Source organism: Meriones unguiculatus, chromosome 3 (assembly GCF_030254825.1).
Source record: "Meriones unguiculatus strain TT.TT164.6M chromosome 3, Bangor_MerUng_6.1, whole genome shotgun sequence".
Lineage (NCBI taxonomy): Eukaryota > Metazoa > Chordata > Mammalia > Rodentia > Muridae > Meriones > Meriones unguiculatus.
The window spans coordinates 43,951,268-43,968,634 of NC_083351.1; the positions used below are offsets into that span (position 1 = coordinate 43,951,268).

At 38.4% G+C, this 17,367-nt stretch overlaps 1 protein-coding gene across 5 annotated transcripts in view; it reads left to right on the top strand.

Annotated features, from left to right (window-relative positions):
* The window catches only part of Fktn (fukutin), a 54,458-nt gene that overhangs the window by 19,810 nt on the left and 17,281 nt on the right, over positions 1-17,367 (top strand). For all 5 annotated transcript variants that reach the window (XM_021654856.2, XM_060379926.1, XM_060379924.1 and 2 more), the window contains 5 exons: positions 1,414-1,691; positions 3,577-3,709; positions 11,112-11,241; positions 13,877-14,010; positions 15,455-15,582. In XM_021654856.2, the coding sequence (XP_021510531.1) occupies positions 1,414-1,691; positions 3,577-3,709; positions 11,112-11,241; positions 13,877-14,010; positions 15,455-15,582 (803 nt within the window). The remainder of the gene's footprint in view (positions 1-1,413; positions 1,692-3,576; positions 3,710-11,111; positions 11,242-13,876; positions 14,011-15,454; positions 15,583-17,367) is intronic.

Here is a 17,367-nt window from a genome sequence, read left to right on the forward strand (position 1 = left end):
AGCCCTTCATGAGGGTGTGTGAAACAGTCAGGAGGGCACAGCTGAACTCCCCAAGATGGTAATTGCTTGGCTCAGAGGATGGTCTCTCACAACACCAGTGTTCTGACTTCACATTTCCAAATGTGTTCCTCCACATTTCCAAAGTGTCTCTTGAGTGCAATACACTTGCTACTTTAGAAGAAAGAAATACGCACAGTTGACAAAATTAACATGAGCAGAGTCCCTGGAAGAAGTGAAAGGTCAACTAGGCTCAGCAGGTGAGCTTCCTTGTCAACAAGCCTCATAGTCTAGGTGTGATCCTCAGTATTTATTTCTGAATTGTGTGGCCAGCAAGACATACTTCCTTAAAGCTTTATGTTCCATCACTGTAGGGTAGACATGAGCATACCTTCCTTGCTGACCGCATATGCTGACCTTGCATGCACTTTATACACATGAAGTAGCTTTGTGTATTATTTGTGTATTATGTTTTGAAAAATGACCTTAAATGTTTCTTTACTTCTAATACTTACGATGCTTCTTTTGTAGAGTGGATATCATATCCAAATGCAAACATAAGAATATAAGTAAAAGTTCTTTGGAGCTTATAAATTCCTAGTGAAATAAAAGTGTTTTGGTTTTTTGTTGTTGTTGTTTTGTTTTGTTTTTAAGAATCAGGAGTTTACTGTAGCTCAGACTGGCCTCAAATTTATAATCTTTCTGCAAGGATTCCAGTGCATAGGCCACCATACCTAGCAGATACTCTCTGTTTTTAATTGAAACAGAATTGCACCAGCCATTTCTAGGAGGACTGTTTCCCAGCACGCTTCCTGATATTCTGGCTTTTAAAATTTTTCCCACCACTCTTCCGCAATGTTCCCTGAGCCATAGATGCTTGACTTGTGGAGATATATCCATTGGATCAGCAGATACTCTTAGTAATAGTTAACCATCTACTAAAGTATGCATACAGGATAATTTTGATAGGTGAGATTTAAATCTAATGATTTGAAAAAATATGTTGTCCTACAGTGCATTACAATCTGTTTCCTGATGTTTGCATTGTAATGTGGGTTCTGTTACAGCGTTTTTAAAGTGTTAGGAGATGAGGATTGCAGGTTTGCTTTTTCGTTCCTGCTGTCAACATCTTCATAGAAACTAATGAGCGAGCACTAAATGAACATTCTTATCCCATGGGAGAAATTTGTATTAATTTTCAGAGTCCTTAGATATATTCTCCATTCTCTGTAGCTTTCTTTTGCTACTTTATTCTTTCAGGACTACCTTCTGTTCACTACTCTCATTTTAAAGAATGTTTTAGCAAAACAGCAAATTAAGACAAAAATATGCCTTAATTAATGGTATGACAACTGCTTTCGTTTTGCTACTAGTATTTGGTTTTAAATATTTAGACTTAATCTTGTCTTCTTCTAGGATGGCTGGTTTCGGGTAGCTGAGAATATAGGATTTCAGTGCCTAAAGATTGAAAGCAAAGATCCTCGGCTAGATGGAATAGACTCGCTTTCTGGAACTGAAATCCCTCTGCACTATGTCTGCAAGCTGGCCACTCACGCTATCCACTTGGTGGTCTTTCATGAGAGGAGTGGCAACTACCTCTGGCATGGTCACCTACGACTCAAAGGGCACATGGACAGGAAGTTTGTTCCTTTTCGGAAATTACAGTTTGGTCGCTATCCTGGAGCTTTTGACAGGTAAATATATAACAATAAATAATAACAAATTAATAATATTATATATATTGAAGTATTATACCTCCAGGAAAGCCGCTGCAATTCTCCAACAGTGTGGATGGGTCCTACAACACTGAGTATCTCAAACAAGGTAGAAAAGAATAACACTATAGAGCTATACTGTTTCCATGGATATATTTAAAATAGAATAATGGTACTTATTTTAGTACCATTTAGTAAGGAAAGTTACCCCCAAAACAAGATAGAATGTATCCCTAGATGGAGAAGGGTAGAGAGGGACTAAGTGGGGTACACAGAGAACTCCAGAGGTGCTGACAACTTTCGTTGTCTATGATAAAGATAAAACACAAATGCTTATAACTCATTGTTTTATGCTTTATATCATACATGCATTTGAGTGTGTATGTTTTGGTGTTTTATTCCATTTTCACTACGGCCTGAGGAGATGACTTACACCTGTAAGTCCTAGCACTCAGGAAGCTGAAGCAGCAGAGTTGCAAGCTGCAGGGGAGGCTGGGCTAAATGACAACTTCCAGGCCAGCCCAGCTGTAATCAGAGATGTTGCCTCAGAAAACTAAGACTATTTATCATGGAAGTAAAAATAATACTCTGTATAGAAGTATATCCTTAACTATCACAATAATAAAAATACTGCTGCCAAGAATCAAGTTTTTGAAGAGAATCGTAAAATTGGACCATGAATATCAGCTTTATAACCCAGAGCAATATTTTCCTTTCTTTATCTTTTACCTTAAAGTTTATCATTCTTATAAGAATTTCATGCCAAAAACCTTTTGGGGACACTTTCAGAAAAACACTGCTTATTGTTATGCTTTAGGACCATGAGGGCACATTTATTCTTGTATTCTTATTAGTGTTTAAAACCACCCATGTGAAAAACAGCTGAAAAAAAATGTTCAAAACTAGAGAAGTCAGGAATATAAATGGCAAAAAATGATTAGTGGGTTCTAAGAAATAGTTTATTTCAATGTTGTATCCTGTTATTTTATTGACATCTTTGCCACTATTCACGTTTATTCATTTTTTTCATATTTGTGTTTCAAAAGTTTATTTTTAAGGAAATCATTTAGTTCTTTAAGGTAATAAAAATTTACTTCAACATCTAGTTAATAATTCAGTGAAGTTCAAAATCACCAACCAACCAAAAAAATAACTTGTGAGGATAATGTGTGCCAGTACATAAAGCCATCTGTATATTTTATAGTTTTACATAGAGGCATAGAAAGTTCTCAAGAAATATTCATAGAAGGTAGGTTCCAAATGTCTTTTCCAGTCAATGATGCTCCCAAATCAGTATAATTTACTCAGCATTTCTTAACTGTAAGAACTATATACTTTTTTAAAAACTAAGTTGATAACAGAAATGATGTTATTCAACTTTCATTTCTGCTTAACATGCCAAAATATCTATAAAATTATTTAGATGCACTAAGCCAGGCCAAGTGGCACAGGCCTGTAATCCCAGCTACATAGGAGGTTGAAGCAAGAAGATTGCAAGTTCAAGGCCAGCTTCAGCAACTTAGGGAGACCTTGTCTTAAAAAAAAAATTTTTTTTTTTAAATTAAATTAAAAGAAGGACAGCAGTGTACCACAGTGGTACAGTCCCTGGGTTGAATTCATAGAGAGAAATCCACCTCATACCCAAATTTAGCTATGTTGGTGGAAATAATTAAAACTGAAATTGTGTTGTTGTTTGATGTCAGATTTTCAAGGTCCTACTAAAGTTGCTGATTGAAGCCTGGAGGATTTGAAGAAAATTCACCTGTTGTTTATTTAGTTCCTTTGCTAATGTTTGCTGTTTTAAAAGGCTGCCAGCTTTCTGGATTAAATCTTGATAGTAAATCTTCCAACCTTCATTTTTCAGGCCAGAGTTACAGCAAGTTACTGTTGATGGACTAGAGATGCTTATTCCAAAAGACCCAGGGCGCTTTCTAGAAGAAGTGCCGCACTCCAGATTTATCGAGTGCAGGTATAAAGAAGCTCGGGCATTCCTTCAGGTTAGAGACAACCAAGTAATGCATTTCTAAATGAATTAAAGAGAATATTATGTTTATTTTAGTTTTCAAGAGGAAATGAGGCTGAGGCAAAATAGGTTAAAATGGCTTGTTAGGTTTATCTGTTTTTCTCCCATTTATTTTCTTTTACTTTAAAGTTAAAAACTGAACTTTTTTTCTGTGGTCTGGGGATGCAGCACAGATGGTTGAGAGCATGTCTGGCATGCATAGGGCCTGAGTTTTGATCTCCATCACCACATGAATCAGGCGTGGGAGCAGGTACCTATAATCCTAACACTGGGAAGATAGTAGCAGAGGGTTGAAGGTGATTCTCCACTATGTAGTGAGTGCAGAGGCAGCCTGGGCCAACAGACCCTGTCTCAAAAAGGAAAACTTAAATTCTGCTGGCTAGTACGGCAAGTTTGTAGCCACAGCACTCAGCCAGCTAACTCAAAAGCAACCCTGGGCTTCACACACAGACTCGCCCAGGGGCGCTCGCACGCAGGCGTACAAACTTTTTTCTTCCCAGAATGGGAAACGCGGATATACTTATTGTTTTATTTTATTTGATCCTGATAGGGTTAATACTGGCTTCATGCCACAGTTATGATAGCTCATAAACATTAAAGGTACAGTTTTAAAAAGAAGTTCAAGTTGATTTAGAATATAGCCACTGAAGTGAGACCATGTGGACATAGAAAGACTTAAAGAAAGTAGGAAATTTTTTTTTTTTTTTTTTTTTGTCAAAGGTTTGGTGCTAAATAGGAGTATCAGTGTGTGTGTGTGTGTGTTTGGTCAAGTGATAAATAAGTGCCATACAAAGACCAGCTGAGTTTTTGGTTTTTCTTCTGCTGTTCTAGCTTTATAGGCTTCTGACTGTAGTGCTATAAAAATGATTTTGATGGGTGTGAATGTTCAACTGTAACCTCATATGAAAGCAGAGGTACAGTGAAAACAGGCAGTTTGACATGGGGTTTGGTACCTTAATTCTTGTAGACAAGTCCGTGGGCATTTTCCTCATTCATATTTGATGAGGGAGGCCCAGCTCCCTGGGTGCAGCGCTTCACTTGTGCTGGGTTGTGTAAGATATGGCAGCCAGTAAGTAGCTTTCCTCCATGGTCTCTGCTTCAGTTTACTCTTTTTTGTTTTGTTTTGTTTTTTATTTTTCAAAACAAGGCTTCTCTGATAATAGTCTTTGCTGTCCTGGAACTTACTTTGTAGACCAGCTGTCCTCTCACTCACAGAGATCTGGCTGCCTCTGCCTCCCAAGGGCTGAGATTAAGGTGTGTTCCGTGAACGCTCTCTGCTTCAGTTCTTACCTTGAGTTCCTGCCCTGATTTCCCTCAGGGATGGAGTATGACTGGGAGTTGTAAGATGAATTAAACCCTTTTCTCCTGCAAGCTGTCTTTTGATCATAGTTTTTATCACAGCAATAGAAAGCAAACTAGGACATAGATAACTAGAAACTAAGTATCGACTTTTTTATTGTGCCCAGTGTCCAACACTCAAATTCAAGGCTTTTCAGATACTGTATGATACCCAAGACCTACACCTGACATCCCAAGTGGTTTTTCCTACCTATTCCTATTCCTATTTGAATTTATTACTGTACCGCTGTCAAATTCCTGAGCTTCCTGGATTAGAAGCAGCATGTGTGGATAAGCCTGTTCTGTAGGCAAGTTCTGCCTCCACCACATAGTAAAAAGAGGTAGAAGGGATGGAGTTTGGTGCTTCCTGCCTTAAGAGCTTTGCCCACCTCTGCCCAAGGAGTTACCACAATGAATTGTGAATGTCTCTTATCCTCCCGATTTTGTGAACTTCTTGGTATCAGGAATCTTTTTTATTCATAGGAGTCAGTTGCAGCCATGTCATTTGTGATGTCTAATTTGTTTTTCACTCCTGCCATTGTGTTAATATTACTGATGTGGAATGACTAAAAGGCTTGGTAATTATTTTTATCTTTATCCTCTTACATGTTTCATTCTTTGTTTCTTATGTTAGAACCATAAATAAAATACCAGCCGTGTACACTTTCAAATTAAAATTAACTTATACCCATTTGAACACTTGGTGGCGCCATCAGTCTTAAATGAAATGCACTGTTGTAGCAATGAACTAATCCAATAAGCCTAATAAAGTAAAGCTTTCTCATTTATTGTAATAATGATTTTTTTTAAAGCAGTATCAGACTTACATAACAGTTGTAAGTATAATACAAATAACACTTTTTTTTTCTGGTACATTTGAGAATAAACTATAATCCAGGATCCTGAAGCCTCAAATAACTTAGTGGTTTTTGTTTTGTTTTGTTTTGCTTTGTTTTTTAATGAGAATATTCTCTATATCTGAAAATGAAAATCAGGAATTAACTTACATTGCTCTAAATATCAATCTAAACAAGCATGGTGGTACACGCTTGTAATCTTCACATTTGGAAGGCCAGAGCAGGAAGATTAAAAAGTTCGAAGCCTGCTAAGGAATATAGGAAGAATAATTTAAGACAATAATGAAAGTCTACATTCACGTTTTTCTGGTTGTTCTAATAATAGCATTGGATTGAAACGATTCAGTTTAGAGTCATATGCTGTACTGATTTCCTGTTTCTTTAGTTTCCTGTAGTCTGGGCTAGTATCTCAGTTTTCCCCCTACTTTCATGACTTGGATAATTTCAAAGATTACATCAGGTGTTTTATAAACTGTCTCTGTGGGGTTTTTTTGTTGTTGTTGTTGTTTGTTTGTTTGTTTCTTTCTTTCTTTCTCATGTTAGATTTAGACTAAATATCCTTAGTTGAAACAGTGGTGCTATGCTTGCTCTTTCATTATCTCCCATAAAGTGCTACCTGATTGCCCCATTATGGCTTCTTGCATGACTTTTCCTGAGGAAGCGTGAACAAACAGTATTCAGGTCAGATAGGGCACAGAAAACTGAAGTCTAGCTTGGAGAAATGGTAAGTTTGTTAAGGATATTACAAGGGCATGAGTGGGAAGTTACAAGAGTGTGGATGTCTCAGAGTCAGCTGTGTCACTGAGAAGTTCAGCCCTGTGTGAGTGACCCTTAAGAAGCTGCGTACCCTACAGCTCCTGCAGCTTCTAGGGAGCATCTCCAGTCTCATCACCCAAGAAACGTTGACTGCCTTTCTAGCCTAGGGTTGAGGCCTTGTGAATCTTGAAGCTTTGGGGAATTTTTTGAGACTTTTAAAATTGATTTACTTCCTGAGTCTTGTGCCCCCTTTTTCCCTCTGGTGTAAATGTCAGAGTTCAGAGGAAAGGAAAAGAACACTGTTGATGTTGCTTCATTCACTCAATTCAGATCATACCTGCTTGCTTCACTTTTGTGACTTAGCGTTTTCTCCTCTGTAAGAGAAGCATTTGTTTGCAAGTGATTTTGTAACTATTTAAATATTATACTTCTCATCAGATTTATTGTTTAGATAAGAAACTTGTGGTTTTCTGCTTAATGAGTTTCAGGCCCTTTTATCATTTATTTTAATCTTCAGAATGCTCCATATTTGGCTGGTAGATAACTCTTCACAATAGCTTCTGTATCTTCTGGCTTGTCTCCATCTTTTTTCATTTTTAGCAAAATATAGATTCTCTAGATTCCATGTTATGATTTTCCTGTTGCAGCCCTGGGATCAGCCATTTCTCTAAGCCATGGCCCTTGTAGAATCTAAGATCTGGGGAATAGGTAGTACGCCCATTGTGTTTGGGTTTTGCTGTATGCAGACTCTCTCATTTAACAGGGACACTTACTGCGTATGTCTCTATATATTTGTTTCTATATGTTCCTGAAATCTGTGAATTCAATCATTATCTCTAGCCTGATTAAGTTATAAGATCTAATTAGCCAACATTGGATTACCTATCAAGGGGCTCATTACTGGAGAAAACTCTTTATCCCTCTATTAGCAAGCATTAACTGATAGACTAAGATCAGAAAGGAGAGGAGAACCTCCCCTATCAGTGGACTTGGGGAGTGGCATGCATGCAGAGGGAGGAGGGAGGGTGGGGTCAGCAGGGGAGGAGGGAGGGACCTATGGGGGGATGCAGAATGAATAAAGTGTAACTGATGAAAAATTAAAAAAAAAAGAAAAAAATAAACATTAGTCACAAAGTGAAAAAAAAAAGAGCACGGATACAGGAATTAAGTACAGTTCAGTGGACTTCATTTCATGCGGTCAGTGCAGTTCAGTTCATGCAGTTCAGAGACAGTTTTTCGAAGCAGAGCAATTCAATGAGAAGCCGATTTGAATCAATCAGCTTGGGGAGGAGTTTTGAGCCAAAACAGCAGAGTTGAACCAGCCAGAATGGAACTAGAAAGGGTGAGCTTATTCAGTAGGAAATCTCAAAGACGGAAAACATTGTAGGCCTAGGTTAGCAAATGAAGTTTGGGAGCTAAAGCCTTCAAGGTCCAGGCCTGCAGAAGATTGGATTGTAAGGAGGCTAGAAGCTTTCAGGCCTAGGCATAGGGATAGTTAGATAGAAACACTCTGGGCTCAGCCCAACCATGTGTTCACACTACTTGGGTATGGCTCTCATCTCATCCCTTCATCTGAGGAAATAAAAAACAACGTTTACATCTGGAGACCTTTACAGAGAGGAAAATTGTAGCTTCAAGATGCCACTTAACACTAACAGTCATTATTGGCTTGTCATGTAGTCTCAGTGGTAACTAGTGTCTAAACTTAGCTCTAGGCATTCTCTCTTACAAGCATAGGAACGTGTACCTCTCATTCCAGTCATAGATTCTAAAAAGTATGGGCTGAGGAAAGGCTTTACTTCAAGAGATCCTTTATAGTTTGTTTGATCCATAAGAATAATTAACCTGCAGGAAACACTCCTTCATGGGACACTTTTTCCTCAAGATCCACATAGTGGTTCTGTTCCTTATTGTCCCAGTAATATCTCTCTGTCAACTATATTCTCTCCTGCTTGCTCTTGAAAGAACACAAGGCATTTTAGGACACTGTCAGAACTTTTCCTCATTAGCTACTCAACAGTTCTTGTGGCTTACCTACTGTGTGGCAGGTAGCAGGCAGCATTCTAAAGCTGTTGGGTTCGGTGGGAGTCAATGCAGTATCTGCTGTCATATGCTTAAGGCCTCACTGAGGAAGTGAGGGTACAGCCACAGTTGCAGCTGAATATAAGAATTAAACGTGGGGTACAGAAAGAGCTCAGTGGTTAAGGGCACTGGCTGCTCTTCTAGAGGACCCGAGTTTGATTCCCAGCACCCACATGGCAGTTCATAACCATCTATAACTTCATTCCCAAGAGATCTGATGTTTTTCTTCTATCCTCCACAGGTACCAGGCATGTACATAGCACACAGATATACGTGCAGGCACAATACCCATATACATAAAATAAGGAATAAATTTTAAAGAATTTAAAATTTATTATTTTTTTTAATTTTAAAGAATAAAAGTATGTGTAAGTGGTAACTGTTGTAAGTTGATAGAGAAAGTGACCCTTTCCTTTGGCTTTCTCTTACTTGTGTATTAGTAAGTGTTGGGTAGAAACACTGGGGAAATAAACTCACCTGTCTTTTTAGGAAGATTGGGATATTTCTCAGAGGCTGGATTGAAAACATGATTTTGTTAGTCAGAGGCATACTAAAAAAAAAAAATAAAGTCACATAGACTAGAAAGATTGTGGCATATAGCTTTTGATTGGTTGGTTTTGTTTTTGTTGTGTTTGAGACGGGTTTCTCTGTGTAGACTTGGCTGTCCTGGAACTCACTGTGTAGACCAATCTGGCCTCAAACTCAGAGAGAGCCACCTGCATCTGCCTTGCGAGTGTTGGGATTAAAGGCATGTGCCACCACTGCCAGGTTGAGAAGTTGCATTGTATTGCTAAAATAGTACATGTAAAAAAAGGCTAGTGATGAGGCTATACCAGTAGTCAGGGAGGCTAGACCCGTGTCCTCGGTCTGCTAGGCCAAGTACTTTATATTTTGCTCTGTAGTGAACTATCACTGAAGCATTCAGGCTGTTTTCTTCAGTTTCAGAATAAAATTTAGGAAATCAGAAAAGCTAGATGGCTAAGTAAAAGATGACAGTAGTACAAATCCTTACACTTTACAAAAGGGTTTCATTCAGATACATAGAGTAGCTCTGTAAAGCATAGTTACTGTCCTTAAATTATAACTGACGACATTAGCTCCAGTGAAACCTGTTTCTTCCATTCTTTCATTTACCAGATGTGGTGATGCTGTTCTAGACATGGTGTATTGATAAAATAAACGTCCTCTGCTCCCAGAGCTTACACTCTTTGTGAGATGATCTGCCTGACTAAAAGGAGATGGACCTAGAGTCAAAAACAGATGATGTGATTCAAAATGTGTCTTTCTCAGCCGGGCGCAGTGGCACACACCTGTAATCCCAGCACTCAGGAAAATAGAGGCAGGTGGATCCCTGTGAAAAGGCCAGCTTGGTCTACAACCAAGTGTACACAGGGAAACCCTGTCTTGAAAAACAAAAAACCAAAACAGCAACAAAAAAGTGTCTTACTCTGCTTGATTACTCAGTCTCTAAAAAACAAGTAAATGACTGTACAACAAAAACATCATTTAATCTATTTTGCTTAAATAAGCTTCTGGCTCTATCACTTGTTCTTCATTTCTCCCAGCTGCCCAGCCTAGTAAATTCTGTTGTGCAGAGGAAACTGGTAAGAGTTAAATTCGCATCATTGGGGAATCCTAGTTTTTTGTATTCTTTCCTTTTAAATTGGCTTCTTCTAAAATCTAATTATTGTAATGTGTGACTAAGAAGTAACTATCACCTCAGATTGCTGGCTTGTGGGGTGTGCATGTGTGCCCGTGTGTATCGGTTTGTGGGCGCAGTTGCACGCTTGTGTCTGTGAGGCCAGAGGTTGGCTCTGGGTGTCTTCCTCTGTTACATAATTGAGTGCATCCACTCCCAGGTCTTGTGTACTCCTGCCGAAAACACCCCTCTTCCATTTTCATGTCCTCTCATGTTTTATAATCCACAGAATCCAGTTAGTGCTTCCTATATGCACATGGCTATGGGCCACCCACCAGAACGTGGGCAAGCTAGCAGCAGCCACACATCTCCACCTTATTTTCTGAGATAGGGTCTTCTCATTAACCTGGAACTGGTGGAGACTGGCTGGCCAGTGAGTTCCAGAGATCTGGCTGTCTCCATCCCCTCCTTACCCCCATAGCACAGGTGATGCAGATGCACACCAAACCTCCCAGCTTCTGCGTGGGTGTTGGATACAAACTCAGGCCTTCATGCTCTCACATAGCAAAAACTTCTAAATTTGTATCTTTTTATAACAGAAAAAAGATACGGTATTAATTTCCAAGTTTAATTCAGATATCATAGCAATGTTTCTAGCAGTTTAGGGATTTGTTATAATAGATAATTGTTTCTTAAACTTGCAGCAGTACCTTGACGATAACACTGTGGATGCTATGGCCTTTCGGAAGAGGGCAAAGGAATTACTGCAACTAGCAGCCAAAACGTTAAAGGAATTGGGAGTGCCCTTCTGGTTGAGCAGTGGGACTTGTCTAGGTAAAAGTGCTTTACATTTATCTCTGTCTCACCCTTTTGGCTTTAAGAGTGACTGCTTGAGGCATCAGTAATATGGGGCAGGTAATGCCAAAAGTACAGTGACATTAATGTACCAAGCAAAGCTGTGTTGAATTTTAAAAAAAGTAATTAATCAATACAGAATAAAATTTTTTAAAGACTTACTTACTTATGTATATATATATATATATATATATATATATATATATATATATATATATGAGTGTTCTATCTGCATGTACACCTACCTGCCCAAACAGGGCACCAGCTCCCATTATAGGTGATTGTGAGCCACCATGCAGGACCTCTGGAAGAGCAGTCAGTACTCAGTCAGTACTGAGCCATCTCTCCAGCCCTATAAATAGAATATTAAGGCTTCTTGTATTTACTAAAAGTTATAATTATGTGTGCAAATTTACATCAGACCTGTATGTTACAGTTGGTTTTCAGGTAATCCTTAAATTAGCATTTTGTTATTTCTATCTCAAAGATTATTATTGCTTTAAATTAAAATAACGACAAAAAAGTTACATTGCAGGAAACATTTCTAGGGAGAGGAAGATTGAAAGGCTCTAAGGACATCCATAAGGTTTTCCAGGTCATTAAGAGCATCACTGAATAGGCATCACTACTCACTTGAGATGGGGAAAGGTGCTTTTTGCCATCTCAAGCAGGCAGCTATTAGAATCTGGAAAAGGTTTCTGGATATATTGTTCATTACATCAGTTTCTTGGAATTTAGAATTATGTAGATCCTTAAGATTGTTGTTTTTATCTGTTCCTTCTCAATTATTGCTGTAGTTGATTATAACTGTATCTGTCTTTTGATTGTGATTATATTTGTACAAAGTTAACTCCAATTAATTCAGCTTTTAAAGAGTCACCATAGAATTTATTGTCCAGTTCAGGATACTTTGAGACTGCAAGGAAGTGATGTAAATAATTGTGCAGGTGCAACAGGTTGTAGTCTGGGATTGTGGCTCTCCTTTACTGGACTACATGAAAGATTACATGCTTACCCTAAGTATTGCACACACCTGTAACCTAACATAGGAGGCAGAGGCAGAAGGCTCAGAAGTTCAAGGCCATAGCTACATAGCAAGGTCAGAGCCATCCTGGGATACACTACACCCTGTCTCAACCACCAAAATAATAAAAGTGTAAAAGAGTACATGGTGCTCTCTTGTGTATGCGATATTTGCTTCAATGTTTAACTTGTTATGGAAACAAGGTTGTTTATAGTTACTAACTAAAAATTCTTAGTCATTTGTCATGATTTGAGTTTTTAGCCTCATAGTTTATTTCATTTATAAAATAGGATAATTGTATTTGATGATACTGTATATCAAATGATATTTAAAGAGCCCTTCATTTTTAGTTTTTTTGTGGGTTTTTAATCTTTGTTTTTTAAGTAGGGTCTTACTATGTAACCCTTGGCTAGCCTGGCACTCTCTATTTAGATCAGACTGACCCTGAGCTTAGAGAGACCCTCCTGTCTCTGCCTCCTAAGTATTGAGATTAAAGATGTGTACCACAATATCCAGCAAATTCTTCATTTTAAATAATTCATTAGAACTCTTTTAGAATTCAAATAATATTATCCAATAGCAATGCCTATTGGGATGACTATAGAGATTTACGTACTTTAAAGCCTTTTGAATAGAAAGATTTGGAGCTAGTCAGGAAGACCAAGGCATTAGTAGTGTTAGGGAGTAAGCTTTTTTAGAACAGTGCTGAGGTACCTGTATATCTACCTAAGGGAGTAAATACACAGGAAACACCAAGAAATAGCGTTAGGTATGCACCAAATATCACACCTTAGTCAGATCTTTTAAAAGTGACCATCAGGTATGAGCTATTTAGAGCTGGTAAGTGCTATAAATTATGGACTCAGGAAAGTATATTAGGAGAATTAAATATTTTTGGCACATGTTAAGGCAGTCTCAATCATTAAGTGTTAATGACTAAACACTCTGAACAGCAATTGTTTAAATGGATCATCCATTTAATGTTACTAAAGCTAATGGTCTATTCAGAAATTATGTACTGTGAAAACTTTTTTTTTTTAACGTAGGATCTCACTGTATTGGTCTGACTATTCTGAAACTCACTGTGTAGAGCATAACAGGCTAGCCTAAAGGTGTCAGCCGCCATGCCTGGCTTCATTAAAGCTTTTGAGGGAACTGAGCACTGAGACCAGAGAAAGAAAGAAAAGGAGGGAGAGGGAAAAGAAAAAGAAGGGAAGAAAAAGAGGGAGATTGATTCTTGAAGGAAACTACTATAACCAAGTATTTTTTAAAGATTTATTTAATCTGTATACACAAAATCTCATTATGCACCAGCTCTCCTAATAGGTGGCTATGAGCTACTCTGCGGTTGCTGGGAATCAAACTCAGGACCTTTGGAAGAACAGCCAGTGCTCTTAACCTCTGAGCCATCTCGTCAGCCCTATAACCAAGTTTTTTACTTTGGGATTTAACTTTTTAAAAAATAATTTTGCTAAAGCACCACAACTTTAACCCTATGAAATTATAGCCATTGTTATAAAGTTTTTCATTATAATAACTAATTTTCCAGATATAATCTAAAAATTGTTTTTTCTCCTCCCTCCATTTTAGGATGGTATCGGCAGTGCAGTATTATTCCGTATAGCAAAGATGTCGACCTAGGAATTTTTATACAAGATTACAAGCCTGATATTATTTTGGCATTTCAGGATGCAGGACTTCCACTCAAACATAAGTTCGGGAAGGTTGGTAGCAATCAACTTAATTTCATAAATAAACAAGTCTCAACTGTAAGGTTTACGTTAACTAATGTGTACATAGTTAGATTAGTGGCAAAGATGCTTTCATCACCCAGCATTCATCAGGATCCTACTATCCCTTAAGTTTTCTGTGCTGCTTAAGGAGAAGCTAGAAAATCTGGCCTTTTATTAATAATGAAGAAAGAAGAGTCTTGGGTTCTTGTAAGTGACTGTATTGTCATTCTGTTTAGCAATAGTCTATTATAAAATTAACAATAAAGCTAGTATTCCACCTACTGTATTTGAAGTTACTTTTTTTCTGAGTCATCTCATTCTATACTCACTTAGATGTCATAATAATTATAGCACAGATTTCCATTGCTTGCTAAGGCATAGAGATATGGAGCTATGTTAAACAGGTGCTTGAACTTCTTGTTTGGCTTACATGTCCTAAGGTGAACAGAGGCTAATGAGGGCTAGGGGACTATGGCCTAGAACTGTGGCCTAGATGATCTTTTACTCTGGACAGAAGCCTGTGATCCTTTGTGATAATCCTGCTCTTAATTAGTCTCCAGGGAAGTATTATCCTGCAAAGCAAGTTAAAAAAAAAGAAAGATATCCCCAATTAGAGATCATCATTCTAATTCATCCTCCACCCCCCAAAAAAATAGTTTAATGTTTTCTGTGGCCAACCAAAGCAATAGCATTAGTCAGTCGCAGGAGCTTGCCAAACGCTGGTGTCTGGCTCTGTGCTTTGCAGTGGAACATAGAGATGAATACATGAGAGTTCGTCCCCTTGAGAATCACGTACACTATTGTGTGATGCTGTTGAAGACACGTGCACCAAGTTTGATGTGACCGTTACTTACGGGATAGCTTTCCTTTCTTCCTTTAGATAGAAAGGGCTCTGGAATGTGGTGTTCAGTTTTCCCTGCAGAGAGACAGTTTGAACTACCGTGAGGCATTTACTCATGAATTTTCATCAGTTTAAGAAACATTGTTTTATATGCATTTAAGAGAAGCTAGTAAAAAAAAAAAAGGAAGGAAGAAACAAAGAAGAGTTAGTATAATGTCCCACTTCTGAAGCTTCTGCTTCCATGGGGACTTAATTTTATAAAGCATGAACCTTAGAATTAATGCTTACTATATAAAACATTAAACCATTTTTATTTATTTAAAAAATGAAAATGTGGGGCTGGAGAGATGGCTCAGTGGTTAACAGCACTGATTGTTTTTCAAGAGGACCCAGCACCCACATGACAACTAAACAACCTCCTATAGCTCCAGTTCCAGGCCATCTGGACTCTGTAGACACTGCATGCACATACTACACAGATATACATGCAGACAAAACACCATTTGATAAATTTTAAATAAATAAATGGATGAATGAATGAAATGAAAATGTGTTTCTGTTGTTTTAGTCTAAAGGTTTTCATTTTCTTTTTAGGTGGAAGACAGCTTGGAATTATCTTTCCAGGGAAAAGATGATGTAAAACTTGATATTTTTTTCTTCTATGAAGAGACTGACCATATGTGGAATGGAGGCACTCAGGCCAGAACAGGAAAGAAGTTTAAGTATGGATCAGATAAGTACTTATTAAATAAAAGGGCTATAGTCGTCACTTCCGAAAACAGAAAGTCTGCCAAGGCTTCGTCATCAGCTAGTGTACTGTCATCTTACTCAGAGTTCAGCTCTCCTGTGATGTTCTTATAACAGCTCGCTGTGAGGAAGCTGTGAGGACCAACTATTGGAAAGGCTAGTCAGCCAAAGGAGTTATGATCAGAGTTACCATAGAACAAGTAGCATAAAACTCAAGCCCACCGCCTAAGGCAGAAGTATGTCTGTCAGAGGCATGGAGCTTGATAATCCGTGGGAGTGGAAACACAGCTCTGACACACAGCACACTATAGATTTCATAGTTTTAGCCACTATTCCACATGGCCTCCATGATATACTTCACAGTATAAAGCGTTTAGCATAGTGTTTAGCACTTAGCAAACCAACAGCAAGTAGGCTATCACTCATATTGTTATCTAATACTGTGGTAATTAATGCAGTTTCTAACGTTGCTACCATTGGTAGTCATGTTACCATTGGGATAAGCTTGAGCCGTTGAGCAGAAAGGAGACTATTCTGTATGCATAAAGGAGGAATTCTAGGCTTAAAATGTTTTTTCCTTAGGTTCATCACCTCCTACTAGGGTCCCTGAGTCTTCATCTAAAGTTGTTCTGGAGGTTTGAGAGTAATTCAAACCTTTTGAAAGGTTGAAAATTATCCTCAAATTGACTCTGATCCTAGAGTGTACTCTTTAAACTCTTTTTAATTATAAAAACTACTTTGCTTTATGGTAACAAACTCTACTGACTAAAATCTGATTATAACATACATAGGAATAAAAATTCAAAAAAAGAGAAATGGGCCAATGAGGTGGCTTAGCAGGTAAAGCACGTGTTGCCAAGCTTAACAACCTGAGTTGGATTAGGGACGAACATGGTGGGAGGAGAGACCAGCTTTCACAAGGTGTCTTCTGATCGTCACTCATGCGACCCGCTGTGCCCACCTCCACATATACATACACACACAAACACAAAAAGTCATTAAAACTTCTAAATATCCTTAGAAATTAGTACATTCATGACTATTTTAGTTTGCCTTACTCTTGCTGTGATGAAACACCATGACCAAAGAGCAGGTTGGGGAGGAAAGGGTTTATTTGGATTATACTTCCACATTGTAGTCCATCACTGAAGGAAGCCAGGATGGGAACTCAAACAGAGCAGGAACCTAGAGGCAGGAGCTAATGCAGAGGCCATGGGGGGATGCTGTTTACTGGCATGCTGATAGTAGCTTTCTTTTTTTGTTTTGTTTTGTTTGTTTTTCTTTTTTAATTTTTTTATTATAATTTATTCCCTTTGTATCCCAGCTGTAGCCCCCCCCTCCAAATCCCCCTCTCCCTCCCTCTTCTCCTTCCATGCCCCTTCCCCAGACTACTGATAGGAGAGGTCCTCCTCCTCTTCCATCTGACCCTAGCTTATCAGGTCTCATCAAGAGTGTCTGCATTGTCTTCCTCTGTGGCCTGGTAAGGCTGCCCATGCTCCTCAGGGGGAGGTGATCAAAGATCTAAGTTCATGTCAGAGTCAGTTCCTGTTCCCATTACTAGGGTACCCACTTGGACAATGAGCCGCCATGAGCTACATCTATGCATGGTTTCTAGGTTATCTCCATGCATTGTCCTTGGTTGGAGTATCAATCTCAGAAAAGACTCCTGTGCCCAGATTTTTTGGTTCTGTTGTTCTCCTTGTGGCACTCCTGTCCCCTCCAGGTCTTTCTATCTCCCCCTTCTTTCATAAGATTCCCTG